The sequence below is a fragment of the Mobula hypostoma genome, chromosome 11 (genome assembly GCF_963921235.1).
Source record: "Mobula hypostoma chromosome 11, sMobHyp1.1, whole genome shotgun sequence".
In the NCBI taxonomy this organism is placed as follows: Eukaryota; Metazoa; Chordata; class Chondrichthyes; order Myliobatiformes; family Myliobatidae; genus Mobula; species Mobula hypostoma.
Window position 1 is genome coordinate 102,217,494 of NC_086107.1, and position 15,634 is coordinate 102,233,127.

Here is a 15,634-nt window from a genome sequence, read left to right on the forward strand (position 1 = left end):
CACACTTACACACAAGGAAGCAATTTACCATAATGTGGGAGAAAAACAGAGCAAACAGAGAAGACCCATGCAGTAGCAAGGAAAAATGTAAACACCAAACAGCTAAAAGCAAGGAATGAACCCAGCTTGTTGGAGCTGTGAGGCAGCACTTCTACTAGCTGTGCAACTGTGCCTATCAGTATCATTAAGTGAATGGTTAATGTTTAAGGCTTGGACTTGTGACGAGCATAAACTTTCAATACTGCCCTCATCTTCCTCAATCCCATCCCTCCCCACAGAAAATCCAAGTTTTAGCAGCCACATAGGGGCTCATGTAACACTATTACAGCAGTAGTGACTGCTGTCTATGAGGTGTGTGTACATTTTCCTTGTTATTGCATGGGTTTCTTCTGGATACTATGGTTTCCTCACACATTCTAAAGACACAAGGATTAGTAGGTTAATTGGTCACATGGGTGTAACTGAGCTGGAAGAGCCTGCTACCATTTCATATCTTAAATAAATAAATAAATAAAATCAGTAAATTCTTGGCCAGGAAACAGACTAAGAATTCTGTTTCACGTGAACACTCATCCCAAGAACACCTTTGGGAAAAAAATGTCAGATTTCTCCCTTCTCCTTTTGCCTTTGTTAGGCTCTACTTAAAGCCCTAACCACATTGCAGAAATACTTTAAAATATTTATCTTTGAAAAGATGGGCAAAATTGAGCATTTTCCTTTTTACTTTTTGGTGCTTGCAGTAATAGGCAAGACACTAGGAATGGTAGTTAGCCTATATTGATCTCACTGTCACATATTTCCAAAAGCAACAAAGTAAGGAGGACCCACTGGAAAAGGTCAGGTGTAGATTGACCCTCCAGATTGAGTCAAAGTCTTTGGGTCCAAGTCTCATGTGAGTTCCAAGCACAGAAACATGATGCTCAGTGCAGCACAGTGCACTGTTTAAGATTCTGCATTTAGATTTTAAACTATGGCTCAAATGAATGTAAAACAGCATACAATAATATAGGGCAGGCACCTACAGCTTCTGAATTGACACTTACTTTCAACCAATTTCACAGCAAGACAATGACCCCAAGCATAAAGCCAAAGCTACACAGGAATGGCTTAAAAACAAAAAAATTAATGTCCTGGAGTGGCCAAGTCAGAGTCCAGACCTCAATCCAACTGAGAATTTGTGGCTGGATTTGAAATGGGCTGTTCACTCATGATCCCCATGCAATCTGATAGAGCTTGAGCAGTTTTGTAAGGAAGAATGGGGAGAAATTACAGTGTCCAGATGTGCAAAGCTGATACCTATCCACAGACTCAAAGCTGTAATTACTGCCAAAGGTGCATCTACTAAATACTGATTCGAAGGGGTGAACACTTATGCAATCAACTATTATATATATTTTATATTTGTAATTAATTTAAATCACTTTGTAGATCTGTTTACACTTTGACACGAAAGATTATTTTTCTATTGACCAGTGTCAAAAAAAGCCAAGTTAAATCTACTGTGATTCAATGTTGTAAAACAATATAACATGAAAACTTCCAAGGAGGTGAATACTTTTTATAGGCACTGTCGGTCACCCAAACATTATATTCTCCAAAACAGCAAAAGAGCAGTCTCCAAACTTAGGGAAAATGCAAAACGTAAAAGGCATTAATTCACATGCAGGAAACCTTTCTTGAAAAAAAAACACACCTTTAAGTAGTACAAATAGCCTACATGCATGTTCCTATTTATATATTATACAACTTACCCTGAGGGCCAAATAAGCTCATGGTGAAGGACGCAGATCTGATGCATTTTCCGACCACATTCAATACATTCAACAAATCTGGAGAAAAATGATACCGATGTCAAGAGTTTATAAAGTAGCAATGTGCTTGTTAATTACTTTGCACCCAGAGAAAAGTAGGGTGGTGGGAGGGTAGTTGGGTGTTAATGAAATATATGGTTTCTTTAGAGCACTATGATTCTTAGAGAGAAAAAGGGATTAAGCTTTTTTTTTTGCTGACATGCTTTTCATCGGCACATCAGCAAAACCAACTAATAAATTAGACATCTATTCATTTGACAAATGGTTTAAAATGAGTAACAGGATTATTTAAAAGTTCGCAAAAGACTACGTTTTAAAAAATTATTACCATAAACCCATTTGTCACAGATTCTCAAACAGGAAATAGTTACTAGAGAAAATTAAGTCACGTACATAAAAATCTTATCAGAATTCAATCTCAGATCAGATAATTGTGGATCTATGATAAGCAACTTATACAAAGTTGTCTACCTTAGTTGTACAAAATTTCCAACCTCAGCTGATTAACAGGTACATTAGCAGAAACTTGAAAACGAAGCAGCTTACAAAAAGATGAAAAAGACACAGGAAACAAATCACAACTATAAGAAAGTTGACTACAAGGATTAGAGGTCCAGGATAATGTCAACAACAACCCAATAAAACAAGGTCTTCATAGAACATTTACATTTCAGGGTCCAGTGTATCATTCTTCTTCTTTGAGAATTGTTCCTTTGAAATAGTCCTAAAAGAAATAAAAATCTGAAGATATAGTAGGATGCAAGAGATAGCACACAGTCATGAAGTTTAGCTTGATCATATCAAAACAAATGGATTAGATTCTAAAATACTGCACTGCAGAATGACTTGCTACACCACAGTCGCAAATCAATGCAACTGGAACAGACCCTTCTACTGCCAGATTATGACTACCTGCCAAGGACTTCATTTTGTTTGGAGATGCTGAAACAATTTTTTACAATGCTTTCTAAAACAAATATAATAAAAGATTCTAATTCAATTTTTGATGTACAAAATTGCTTTTCCCATGTTTACACTAATTTTACTGCAATTTCATTTATTGATTTTCATTCAATCATCAACCCATATCTTTGGCTATATGGAACTGTTGAGAACAAAATTTATTTTACCTGCAATAAATGCAGAAGTAAAATGGCTTTTGCTAGTAAAATGAAAACAGTATCTTTTAAATGTCTGCATTATTTGAAGATATACTTACGTTTGAGGCTGTGAAGGATCATCACCCAGGGAGACAGTTTCTCCCTGGATCTCATTGAAGCATTTCTCACAGAAGTGATACCTGTTTAAAATAAGTATCTGGGTGATGCTTTACATTTATAACCTTATGAACAGAGGTTAAAAATCAGCTTAAGCAACAAGAAATAATAGTTTTCTCAAAGCTTTATTTTCTTAACTACAAAACTTCAGTGGGGAGAGTTTATGAGATGACAAGTTTAGAAAACAGAGTTTAGTGTTGTTTTTAGTTTAAAATAAGTGAATGACAAAATGGGACCTGGCATATTTATATTACAAATTGGCCACAATTATAAGTTTGATTATTTTGCTATGGTTTTACAACAGGAAACATTAACCTGGAGAGGGTACAGAAAAGATTCCAAGGATGTTGCCAGATTGGAGAGCTTGGAGCGCTGGTTGGTCACAGTCTTTCTCCCCTAAAGTGGAGGAGGGCTAAAACTAGAGAGCATAGGTTTAAGGGAAAGAAGGCAGGTAAGATTTAAAGGGAAGGGGACCTAAGGAACAATTTTTTTCTACACAAGCTGGGTATATGGAATGAACTATAGGAGGAAGTGATAGAGTACAATTACAATGCACAAGATACATTTGGCTTGGAAAGATTTAAAGGTGTATGGGCAAATCACAGAGATATATGGACTAGCTCAGGGTGGCACCTTGGTTGGTACGGACATTTTAAAAGAATTAACAGTTGGGCTGAGGGCCTGGTTTCATGCTGTACGTCTCCATTATGAACTAAAATAAATAACTAGATCCATGTGTGGACAAACATCATTTTTACCTATATTCTTTTTGAAGTTTCAGAACTACAATGTTCAGATAACATTGATAGGTCCAGATAAACAATTACACAGGATTTAACATACCAAGACATTCTTATATTTCAGGAATCTCTCAGTTCCACTCTTGTGTTTGAGTCCAGATTATGTACTGACAACCTAGAGTGTGACTTAGATGTTTCAAGATATGTTACAACTGACATTTCAGTTGAGGATGTTTTTCTTCAGCTGGTTGGAATAGTTGAATAATTCTATCATCAAATATGCACAATATGTATACACAATACATAATTAAAAGTAAAAATTCTGCACAGGTAACAGTCACTAAGATAATTTACTACAGTGAATCCAAATGTCATTTTGGAAATATTTTAACATGCATCAAATTACTCATCCAGAGACCATTTAAAACTGGTTTCAGATGGTATGCATAGAGATTTCATTTTTAAGTACTGTAATTCTCAACAGCTTTAATTTTTAGTCATTTGTCCAATTACATTTAATCAAAAACATCAAAAGCATTTTGAAGGCAAATGAGATACTTATGAAATAGTGTACAAAAAGAATGCAGACACTGAAATAAAGAGAAAATAGTCAAAGCACCCAGCAAGTCAGAAAGCATCTGTAGAAAGAGAAAGTCAATTTTCAGATCTGACCATTTATCAGTTCTAAAGGGCCTCAGAATTGAATCATTAACTCTTCTGCTTTCCACAGTATACAATTTGGATTATATGCTCATAACCAGATTGGATGATGTTCTTATAAAGACCAGAAAACAAGGTCTTGTAAAAATATCAATAAGTGATTTATTTAAAATATGGAAGCCACTGTCATACCTGTTTTGATAACTGTAATAGGTAGCATCCCGAGGGATTGTACATAACTGTTTCCCATAGCAACAGAGGGTTTGTGGAGAAAATTCCAGCTGCAAAGAATAAAAGAAAAATGATTATAGCTTACATAACTCTTCAAAACAGCAGAAAGGTTGCTGCTTTTTGTTCAAATGCCATAGAATCTTACAAATCTATAATTTGCTTTTTGGTGCAGTGTTCATATAAGGTCACTAAAGTGCCTGCTGCTCAGCTTCATAGCTTTGTGTTAATATTTCCAGGTAACAATTTATTCCTTACTTAATTAACATATCTAAGCATTTTATTTTTTTTTACTTGATCCAATGAGAAAATCTGATTTTTAAAAAATTACTGATGGTGGCAAGTATTTTGCTAAGTGGTCATTTATGAACAGAAATCGGAGAACTGCAAACTATATATGCTACTTTTGTATCCTTTGAAGAAAATTGAGCTCCATGTACAGATATGAGTATTATCGGGTTGGGGGAGGATGTGAAACATTAGATGGCAAAAGTACGATAAAGAGCATGAGTTTATACCTTACACTTCTCTATCTTTCCTTAAGTTGAGAAATACTAATTGCTCCTGAGCCAGAGATTTTTTAAATGTTGCTTCATACCTGACCAATTAGAAACCTCTTGTTTTAACTTTCCCATCACAAAATAGGGTACAAGCAATAAATGGCATGCCAAGTTCAGTACGCTCAAAGTACCGAAAAAAAGTTTGTTCAGCTTAGAACAAATCCCTCATGTGCTTATTACCAAAAGATGGATATCTACATCAGGATTTGAGAACTTTGGATAAACTCAATGTAAGCAACAATAACTACAGTGAGTGGAAATACTGCACAAATGGAATGAATTTGAAAATTTTTGAATTTGGCAATATGGAAATTTAAGACACAAGAGGGATTGGAATAAAAAGGCAGCATGAATTCCTGCTGCAGATGATTTGCCTTCATACATATAGAAACATTTAAAAAGAGAGAAGTATAATGTATGATATAAAAAGTATGGTCACACCCATTTTAAGATTGATCGCAAAGTTAATGTAACAGGAAGTCTGTCTTCTCACGAAAACAGATTCAATCACTGGGGGGGAGGAATGAGAATGGGAGTGTGCAGGGGATGTAGGTAAACTCTCTCCAATTATTAACTGATACTCATAAATTAATATTAGAGACATCTATTTGAGTAATCGGAATACTATGTCATTGGGGAAATTATACCATTGAAAGCAGATGAAAAAATGTACTGGAAGTTTGATTCCAAAATTATATTCCATTTGGGTAGCCTCCAACCTGATGGCATGAACATCGATTTCTCAAACTTCCAGTAATGCCTCTAACCCCACTTCACCATTTCCCATCCCCTTGATCCACTCTCATGTTACCTCCTTGGCCACCCATCGCCTCGATCTGCTGCTCCTCCCCCCACCTCCTTCTTTCTTCCATGGCATTCTGTCTCTTTCACCAATCAACTTCCTAGCTCTTTGCTTCATTCCTCCCCCTCCAAGTTTCACATACTGCCTGCTCTCTCCCCTTCCCCCACCTTTCAAATCTACTCCTCAGCTTTTTTTCTCCAGTCCTGCCGAAGGGCTTCTGCCTGATACGTCAATAATAGAGGATATATTCTTCAAAGTAACCAGTCACGGAGGAGAAAAAATATCAAGAAACACTCCTTTCACATCAAAGGTGACTACTTAGAAGACTGTCACCTGGTGCAACTTCCAGGATGCAGTTCAAACTTTTAGACTAGTGATTAAAGGATGCAGAGTTAAGATGAGGAAATAGGATGACAGCAACAAATAATGGTGGCATAATTTAATGGTAGAACAGGTTCTAGTTGTGGTGTTCTCCTGTTACTTTTAACATATCTTGGATCAATTTATACTGCTGAGTGGTAGGTGAGTCCAGTTCCGCTATTGTCAACAATACATCCAGAAAGGTAACTGCTAGTGGGCAGCTACAAAAGATTAAAAATTAAAAGGACAAAACTGATAAAAGAAACTCCCTACCATACTCGCTATCTTTAAACCTCAAGAGTTCATGAACAGCCAGCCAGTTTGAACAAAACTTAAAATGAGGTCTCGTCTGCAATTTCAAGCAGAAGAATTACTCGTGGGAAGTAACCTTGACATATTGTTGAATGTTCATTCCTCAATCAACTCTCACTACAGGCAACTTGATTATTATTATGCTCCATTTGCAGAACCATGCTGTGTCAAAAAGTAATCCCCTGTTAATGACAATGCACTTCAGAGACACTACATTAGCTATTTTGGGAAACCCAGGTTGCGAAAAATACAAAATACGATCTACAACAAAGTTGGGGAGGCTACCTCTATGCAGACATGTCCCCCCCCCCAATGAAATCCAAAACAGATTCACCAGACTAATTCTGGGGGGGGGGGGGGCAGGGAAAGATTCCTATTCCAAGCAGATAAGGTTGAATCTGCATTCTCTGCAGTTTAGAAGAACGAGTGACATGTCATTGACCCCCCCCCCCAATGGGGGCATGACATGATGGCTGTTGGATGCATCCACTGCTGGGAGAACCTAACGAGGACACCATTACAAGATTAACCTGGGGGGGGGTGGTGGGGAGGTTCATACAAAACTTTAAAACTCAGAGGCATTGAATCTTCAAAAATCTCTATCCTGGAGGACTGTGAAAGCTACATTACTGGAGTTTTTACAAGAGATTGATATATTTTTGAAAGATCCGGGGATTCAGGACTTTGAGAACAGGCATAGGAGTTCAGACATGGAACAGATGAATTGCGATCATGAATGGTGTGGCAAGGACCTACTCTGCATGTTCTTATAACAGGGAACAATCACACAAAAAAAAACAAATGCCAGAAATTAAAAATGCAAACACGAGGAAATCTGCAGATGCTGGAATTTCAAGCAACACACGTAAACGTTGCTGGTGAATGCAGCAGGCCAGGCAGCATCTCTAGGAAGAAGTACAGTAGACGTCTTGGGTCGAGACCCTTCGTCAGGACGAACTGAAAGAAGAGCTAATAAGAGATTTGAAAGTGGGAGGGGGAGGGGGAGATCCGAATTGATAGGAGAGGACAGGACGGGGAGGGATGGAGCTGAGAGCTGGACAGTTGATTGGCAAAAGGGATATGAGAGGATCATGGGACAGGAGGCCTAGGGAGAAAGAGAGGGGGAGGGGGGGAAGCCCAGAGGATGGGCAAGGGGTATAGTGAGAGGGGGGGGGAGAGGGGGGGGAGGGGGGGGAGGGGGAGGGGGGGGAGGGAGAGAGGGAGGGGGGAGGGGGGAGGGGGAGGGAGGAGGGAGGAGAGGGGGGGAGAGAGGGGGGGGAGGGAGGGGGGGGGAGGGGGGGGAGAGAGGGGGGGGAGGAGGGGGGGAGGGAGGGGAGGGGGGGGGAGGGGGGGGGAGGGAGGAGGGGGGAGGAGAGGGGGGAGGGAGGGGAGAGGAGGGGGGGGGGGAGGGGGGGAGGAGGAGGGGGGGGGAGGGGAGGAGGGAGAGGGGGGGGGGGGGAGGGGAGGGGAGGGGGAGGGGGGGGAGAGGGGGGGAGAGGAGGGGGGGGAGAGAGGGGGGAGAGAGAGGGGGAGAGAGGGGGGGAGAGAGAGGGGGAGGAGGGGGGGAGAGGGGGGAGAGAGAGGGGGGAGAGGAGAGAGGGGGAGGGGGGGGAGGGGGGAGGGGGGGGGGAGGGGGGGAGGGGGGGAGGGGGGGAGAGGGGGGGGAGGAGGGAGAGAGGGGGAGAGAGAGGGGGGAGGAGAGAGGGGGAGAGAGAGGGGGAGGGAGAGAGGGGGGAGAGAGGGGGGGAGAGGGGGGAGAGGGAGGAGAGGAGGGGGAGAGAGAGGGGAGGGGAGAGGAGGGGGAGAGGAGGGGGGGAGGAGAGAGAGGGAGAGAGAGGGGGAGAGAGGGGGGAGAGAGAGGGGGGAGAGAGAGGGGGAGAGAGAGGGGGGAGAGGGAGAGAGGGGGAGAGAGAGGGGGGAGAGAGAGGGGGAGAGAGAGGGGGGAGAGAGGGGGAGAGAGAGGGGGGGGAGAGAGGGGGAGAGAGGGGGGGAGAGAGGGGGGAGAGAGAGGGGGGGAGAGAGAGGGGGGGAGGAGGGGGGAGAGAGGGGGGAGAGAGAGGGGGAGAGAGGGGGAGGGGGGAGAGAGGGGGAGGGAGAGGAGGGGGGAGAGGGGGGGGGGAGAGAGAGAGAGAGAGGGGGAGAGAGAGGGGGGGGAGAGAGGGGGGAGGGGGGAGAGAGAGGGGGGAGAGAGAGGGGGAGAGAGAGAGAGGGGGGAGAGAGGGGGGGAGAGAGGGGGGAGAGAGAGGGGGGGAGAGAGAGGGGGGAGAGAGAGGGGGGGAGAGAGAGAGGGGGGGAGAGAGAGAGGGGGGGAGAGAGAGAGGGGGGAGAGAGAGGGGGGAGAGAGAGGGGGGAGAGGGAAAATGAATATAAATAAATAAATAATGGATGGGGTACGAGGGGGAGGTGGGGCATTAGCTGAAGTTAGAGAAGTCGATGTTCATGCCATCAGGTTGGAGGCTACCCAGACGGAATATAAGGTGTTGTTCCTCCAACCTGAGTGTGGCTTCATCTTTACAGTAGAGGAGGACGTGGATATACATATCAGAATGGGAATGGGATGTGGAATTAAAATGTGTGGCCACCGGGAGATCCTGCTTTCTCTGGCAGACAGAGCACAGGTGTTCAGCGAAACGATCTCCCAGTCTGCATCGGGTTTCGCCAATATATAGAAGGCCGCATCGGGAGCCCCGGACGCAGTACATCACTCCAGCCGACTAACAGGTGAAGTGTTGCCTCACCTGGAAGGACTGGCTGGGGCCTTGAATGATGGTGAGGGAAGAAGTGTAAGGGCATGTATAGCATTTGTTCCGCTTACACGGATAAGGGCCAGGAGGGAGTTCAGTGGGGAGGACGAATGGACAAGGGAGTCGCGTAAGGAGGATTCCTGCGGAAAGCAGAAGGTGGGAGAGGGAAAGCCAGAAATACGCAGCAGGCCAAGGGAGCTCTCTGGAGTGAGCAACAGAGCTATGTGTAAGGTCAATGCTGTTCAAAGGGGAAAAGTTAGCAAAAATTATTAAGTTACAGAGAAGGTACTCGGGTGGAAATGACAAAGAGAATGTTTGTGATGGATGGAGATGCCGAGTTACTGAGAGCACAAGTGAAGACGTCAGATGGAGAGGATGAAAGCTTTTTAAGATCAGAAAGAGAAAATGGAAGTAGAAAAGGTTGAAAGAGAACCGGAGAAAAATTGCTGAAATTAAGATGCAAAAGAATAGAATTGCTAGAAATCTGCAATTAATTTCAGAATGTGAAATTAACTTTATCCTCTCTCTGAAGATGCTGCCTGATGTTACATGTTAAATTTTTTAAAAAACCCCGTAAGCATCATTTTAGGCACCCGGACAATGTCAATAACAAAATGCGGAAAGGTTGCAGGAACATTCAGTAGTTAAGGGACAGCGGACTGCGAGCTACCAGTGGGAGAGCGAGCTGGGTGGAGTTAGTTGAAGAGTTTGCGGGAAGTCTAATACTTCTCCATGTCCAGAAGAATTGTGATAATTAGCAGCACACAGTGCATATTGGATACGTGACTGTCACTTTGTAGGATCCATACTTGGATTTCTGAAGTATCCTGTGGCGACCACTTGTGTTAAGGAATATTCCGTGACTGTCACCTTGTGATATCCCTCTCGGGATTTTGGAACTTAGACGTCACTTTGTTATCCCTGCATGGACTCTAGTATTTCAGAGATGACTACTCGACTTCTGGAATCTTCTGTGACTGTCACCTTGTGTCATCTTAAGGTGGATTTATGAGCTCTCCCTCACAGACACCCGTACCTATTCCCATGGATTCCTGGAAACTTCTGGATTGCTATCCTAGGACTCTGTTTGAGTAAGACTTGGGAAGAACTGTTCCTAGTCCTCCGCAGTTTGAGAGCTAAAATGCATAGCACTGTTAATTTTTGTTTAGGAGAGTAATTTGTTTAATTGTCTGTATGTGGGTAGACACTGAAAATATAGCTGTTTAATATTAAAAACCGAGTCCGTAGTCTATTGCTGCTGGCACATAACACTGATCAGAATATTTCTAGCATCTCTTTTGCTTCAGTGTTCTAACAACTGCAGTGTTTTGCTTCTCACAGTTAATGTTATTATCCTTTTCTCCATTCTGTCCTCATTACCTTCTGTACTTACATTTATTACAAATTACCTGCAAATAACCAGTCGTCCCATTAGTCTCTCAGCCACCAACACCACCATTTGTATCATTCCTTGTTCTCTTCGCCCTCCTGTTTTCTATAAATTAATTTTGATCTCCTGGCTTTTCCCAATTCTGATGAAAACTCATGAACCTGAAACACAAATTCTCTCTCCACTGATTCTGCCTGACCAGCTGAATCTTTATTGTACGGGGTTTTATTTTTCAAGGATTCTATTGTATTTCTTTGTTTTGTTGCTGCCTGCTAGAAGATGAATCCCAAGGCTGTATATGGTATACATGCTTTGACAATAAACATATTTTGAACTTTGAATTTTCTTTTTTAAAAAATATATAAGTTTCATGATTGTTAGCATCTTCAGTTTTTGCTGTTTTTGAATCAAACTGAAGACCATCCAAGTGAGCAAGTTTCTGAAGCCTGTGGGGAAATTCATTTACCAATAAATAATCAGATGACTAGAGACCATTTCTTTGCCTAATTTGTGAACACCTTGTTTTCAAAGACAGTCATATGGGTCTTCATGATGATTAGGCAAGTACAGCTAAGGTAACAGTAAAAGTTTGATCTCCAGGACTGTACTAAGCTAGCTGATCTCACTTAGAGAAGTGACAGATGTTACAACTGGCATCTGTGTTCTCCATTAACAAAAGCAAAAAGGATTCATGGAAACTCTCCTAATCTGCCAAAAGTGCAATGGTGTAAATGTCAGATAAGAACAATGATTTCATAAATGGCCACTTGAATATCAGTCTATCCTTTCTATCCATTACTAACACCACCACAAGCAGCTGAATAACAAGTAGTTGATACTGTCAAATTAAAAAAAAATTATTTGTGGAAGGAATAACTGAATGACATTGAAAGAGCCTCACAGAATGAATCAGGAAAAATAATTGCCAGCGACTTGCCTTTCTACCACAGCAGTATCCAAGATTCTGCATGACAGGGTCGATCTCCAGCTCAAAGACCTCTGCCAGTTTTGTACAGTATTTATACACACGTGATGTCTTGCGATTATATAGCCAGGCATTGTTGAACATCAACCAAATGTCATCCACATACTGCCATGGTTCTTGGTACTGGCCAGTGTCCAGCTTGCGCTTGATTGTAGACAAGTCCATTGGTGTCTTCACTATGTCAAAGTAGTCCTTCAAGCAACAACAAAAGGTTTTCTATAAATAAGTCTCTGAACTGGTTTAGCTGTACACTATTACTGCCTAAAACTTTTCCTATACCTTACACAATAAGTATTCTTCGGTGCAAAAGCACAAAAGGAATTGAGTAAATATGCAAATGCTTGAAATAGAACAGAAATCAAATGGACACGTCATCCCAGTTGCATACCATCATTTATTAAGACTAACTAGACAACATAAAGGTCATCCTCATTCAAATACTTATTGATATGTATTTAATTTCATTCTTGAATGCCTTTTGTCTGGTCTGAAGTTTACACTTTATCCTCATGGTCCCCCGAATCTGCGTAATCGCAAAGACAGTGCTAGGCACCACTTCAATTTATTATGGAGGTACCAAGACAGCAAGAAGTTGGTCTGAAATGTGAGCTAAAGCCAGGGTCCAACACAAGGACTGGGTGTGCAGCTGGAGGACCAGAGAGCTGACTGTATGTGTGTCCAGCACACTTATATGCTTTAACTTCCTTTGGCAAAACTATTATTGGAAGGGTCATTTCAAGAGGCTTTAGAGACATATATTTTTAAATCTACAAGCGTCCTTTTCATTCATGAATATTGAGTACAGTGTATATATGCAGAGCAAGTTTTGTGGGGTAAAAATACAGCTGATGCATAATGCGACTGATAAATCAATCACTAATATTGCCAAAGTGAACGCATAAGAAAAATAGAAAAGATTACAACTGTTCTTTAACAGGATGAAAGAAGAGCAGGAAAATGCCATAAAATAACTCAACACAAGCCAGCCTTTCAATAAGATCATAGTTCATCTTCCTACTTGATCCTTGTGATCTCCAAAAATCTTACCGGTTTCAGTTTTGTACATACTCAACTCAGCAGTTAATATCCCGACAGGTGAATTTGAAGTACCTCAACCCCATGTAATGAAACCTCTTATCTCAGCTAAATGGCTAAAGCTATATCTGCCTGTGGACCCAACTTCTAAACTTTCCTGTTGGGAGAAATCAAATTCTTTAATCTCCATTCTGCCATTCCCTCAAAACCTTTCATGCTTTCAGTCTTCTAGATAGTGGCTGTAGATTCAACTTCCCCTCACAGAAGAAGAATCTCATTCCATTCTAGTGAATTAATTAAATGAATTCACTCTGTACCAACACTAAATAAGACTTCATTACTTCTGCATTTCCAAACCCCATGCATTTAAGACCAGCTTTGACATATTCAGCTTGTTACTTTATTTATACAAACTCAATTCTGCCTAAATGACAACTATTTTTAGAAAATGCTGTTTGTCTATTCCTCTAATCTATGTGAATCAAACATTTTAGTGCAATTTAAGTAGCAGGTCCAGATACTGTACAGTACAAAAATCATTTCACCACTTTGTCAAGTTTCAAGTTAACCTTGATGCTCTGTTTTCTCGATCCTTTATTATTATTTCTTTTATATCTATTAATTCTATTTCTTTATGTATTTTACTGTCTTATAATCTGCTTTTATACTTACCTGTATTTTTATTCTACTTTCCTTTCTTGAAAAAATTTTGGTCATCTTTTGTTGGGTTCAAACACACCCAAATAATATTTTTCTTTATTTAAGATTTACTTGGCAATGAATGGTTCTTTTGGGAGGTTTAATTTTATTTAATAAAAATGCATATTTTTGAGAATTATGAAGCACTTCTTTAATTGTTTGCCCTTACATCAAATGTTTTATACCAATTTCTAACCTGTTTTGGCTCATTCATCTGTATCCTTCTAACAGCATACATTAACTTCAAAAGTTCAGTTTCCAAGTTTGGTTTGTTGCTCTCAAATTTTTTTAAAATAATTATTTTTTTGATAAGAACTCTGAAATTAGCAAATGAATGGCCTCTTCCCTGAATATTTCCATAATACTCATTCTGGAAAACTCTTCCCTTGAAGTGTGCAATACAAAACAGAATTTAACTTATCCAGTCACAATAAAATAATAACTTACCTTCCAAATCAACGATTAGTTTTTATTCCCGGAAGAATTTAATCAAATGGCACATCATTAAATAGCAATTTGATACAACCAGTTAAAACATATTAACAAACCCAAATAAGTAACAAAGTGGCCAACAGATTTCCATTAAGTATTTACATTTACCTTTTCTCTTTATTGAAATCATGGAAAAAGTGGCAGAGAAAATCTGCTATATAATGTTTTATACTACAAACTGCCTAAAAATAAATGTACAGTACATTACATAGAGGCAGAGTGCATTGCACTTTTCCCCCCATATGCTTCAGTTGAGCTGGGAAAATAATTAGCTGTTAACCTTTATGCAGTAATTGGAAATACAGCATACACTATGCTTAAAACATTCCCCCTCCCGCCCCCCCCCGCCAACCAACTTACAGGAATACCCAGAAGTTGAGGATCAACAGGTTGACGAAAAGGAAGTGACTCAGGGTCTTGACGGTAAAGTGCTTCCAGTGTCGGCATGAGTGCCTGCCGCAGTTCTTCAGGCTTGAAGACTAAAAAGGGGAAAAAAGTAAATTAATAGAAGCCAAAGCAGAGACTTTGACTTGAAATCATTATCAAAACAAGTAATTGCTTTCATTATTGTTCACACAAGGTGTTAGTAATTCATTAGACCAGTAAAAAAAAAGTAGAAACAGACCACGATGTCTCTTAAACTAAGTAATGAGTTTGTGCCCGACATAAAAATTGGTGTTATAAATAGTGACCATGGTCATCCAAGGCTAGATCAGGATAAATTATCTTTACGATGGACAGCAGGGTAGAACAACGACAGATGGAATTTAATCCCGATGCTTTTTGGGAAGTCAAAAAGGATGGGGCCCATACACTAAGTGTTAAACCACAATGGTAAATGATAGGATCTCGTCCAAAGTCCATGATTATTTGGAAGTGGGAACACAGGTAGATAAGGTGGTGAAAAAGGCAAATGACATGCTTAGCCTCATGGATTGGAGCACAGAATACAAGAGTGGGGATATTACGTTACGACTTTACAGACACAGGCTCCGCTACATTTGAAGTATTGTTGTGTAGTTCTGATCACATCATAGGAAGGATGTAGAGGGTGCAGAGCATATTCACCAGGGTGTTATCTGGATCAGAGGATTTTAGTTATTGGGAGATATTGAATAAGCTGGGCTTGTTTACCTTAGGGTGAAGGAGACTAAGGGGTTATCTGATAGAGAAGTATATAAAATTATGAGAATAGACAGGGCAGATAGTCAAAAACTTCTTCTCTGGGTGCAGGTAAAAACAACAAGGGAGGTGGTTTAAAGTTAGAGGAAGAAGTTTTAAAGAGGATCAGAGGGAAGTTTATTTCATAGTGAGGATGATATCTGGAGCATACTAGAGGTTTGGTGGAATCGGGTACAATCAATACATGTAAGAGGCACTTAAGATAGGCATGAATATGCAAGGCACAGAAGGATACAGACCTGAAATGGGCAGATGGGATTAGGGAAAATGGATAAAAAGAATTGGGATGAAGTGGCTGTTTCAGCACCGAATTCCCAATATTCACTCTGCCATTCAGTAACATCAAACCTCAGAGGC

At 40.7% G+C, this 15,634-nt stretch overlaps 1 protein-coding gene across 1 annotated transcript in view; it reads right to left on the reverse strand.

The window, feature by feature from the left end:
* The window catches only part of LOC134354026 (histone acetyltransferase p300-like), a 93,415-nt gene that overhangs the window by 16,099 nt on the left and 61,682 nt on the right, over positions 1-15,634 (reverse strand). Inside the window, exons 17-22 of the mRNA XM_063062698.1 lie at positions 14,456-14,574; positions 11,822-12,061; positions 4,681-4,769; positions 3,031-3,111; positions 2,479-2,535; positions 1,752-1,829 (exon numbers count right to left, since the gene is read on the reverse strand). Coding sequence (XP_062918768.1) covers positions 1,752-1,829; positions 2,479-2,535; positions 3,031-3,111; positions 4,681-4,769; positions 11,822-12,061; positions 14,456-14,574 — 664 coding nt within the window. The remainder of the gene's footprint in view (positions 1-1,751; positions 1,830-2,478; positions 2,536-3,030; positions 3,112-4,680; positions 4,770-11,821; positions 12,062-14,455; positions 14,575-15,634) is intronic.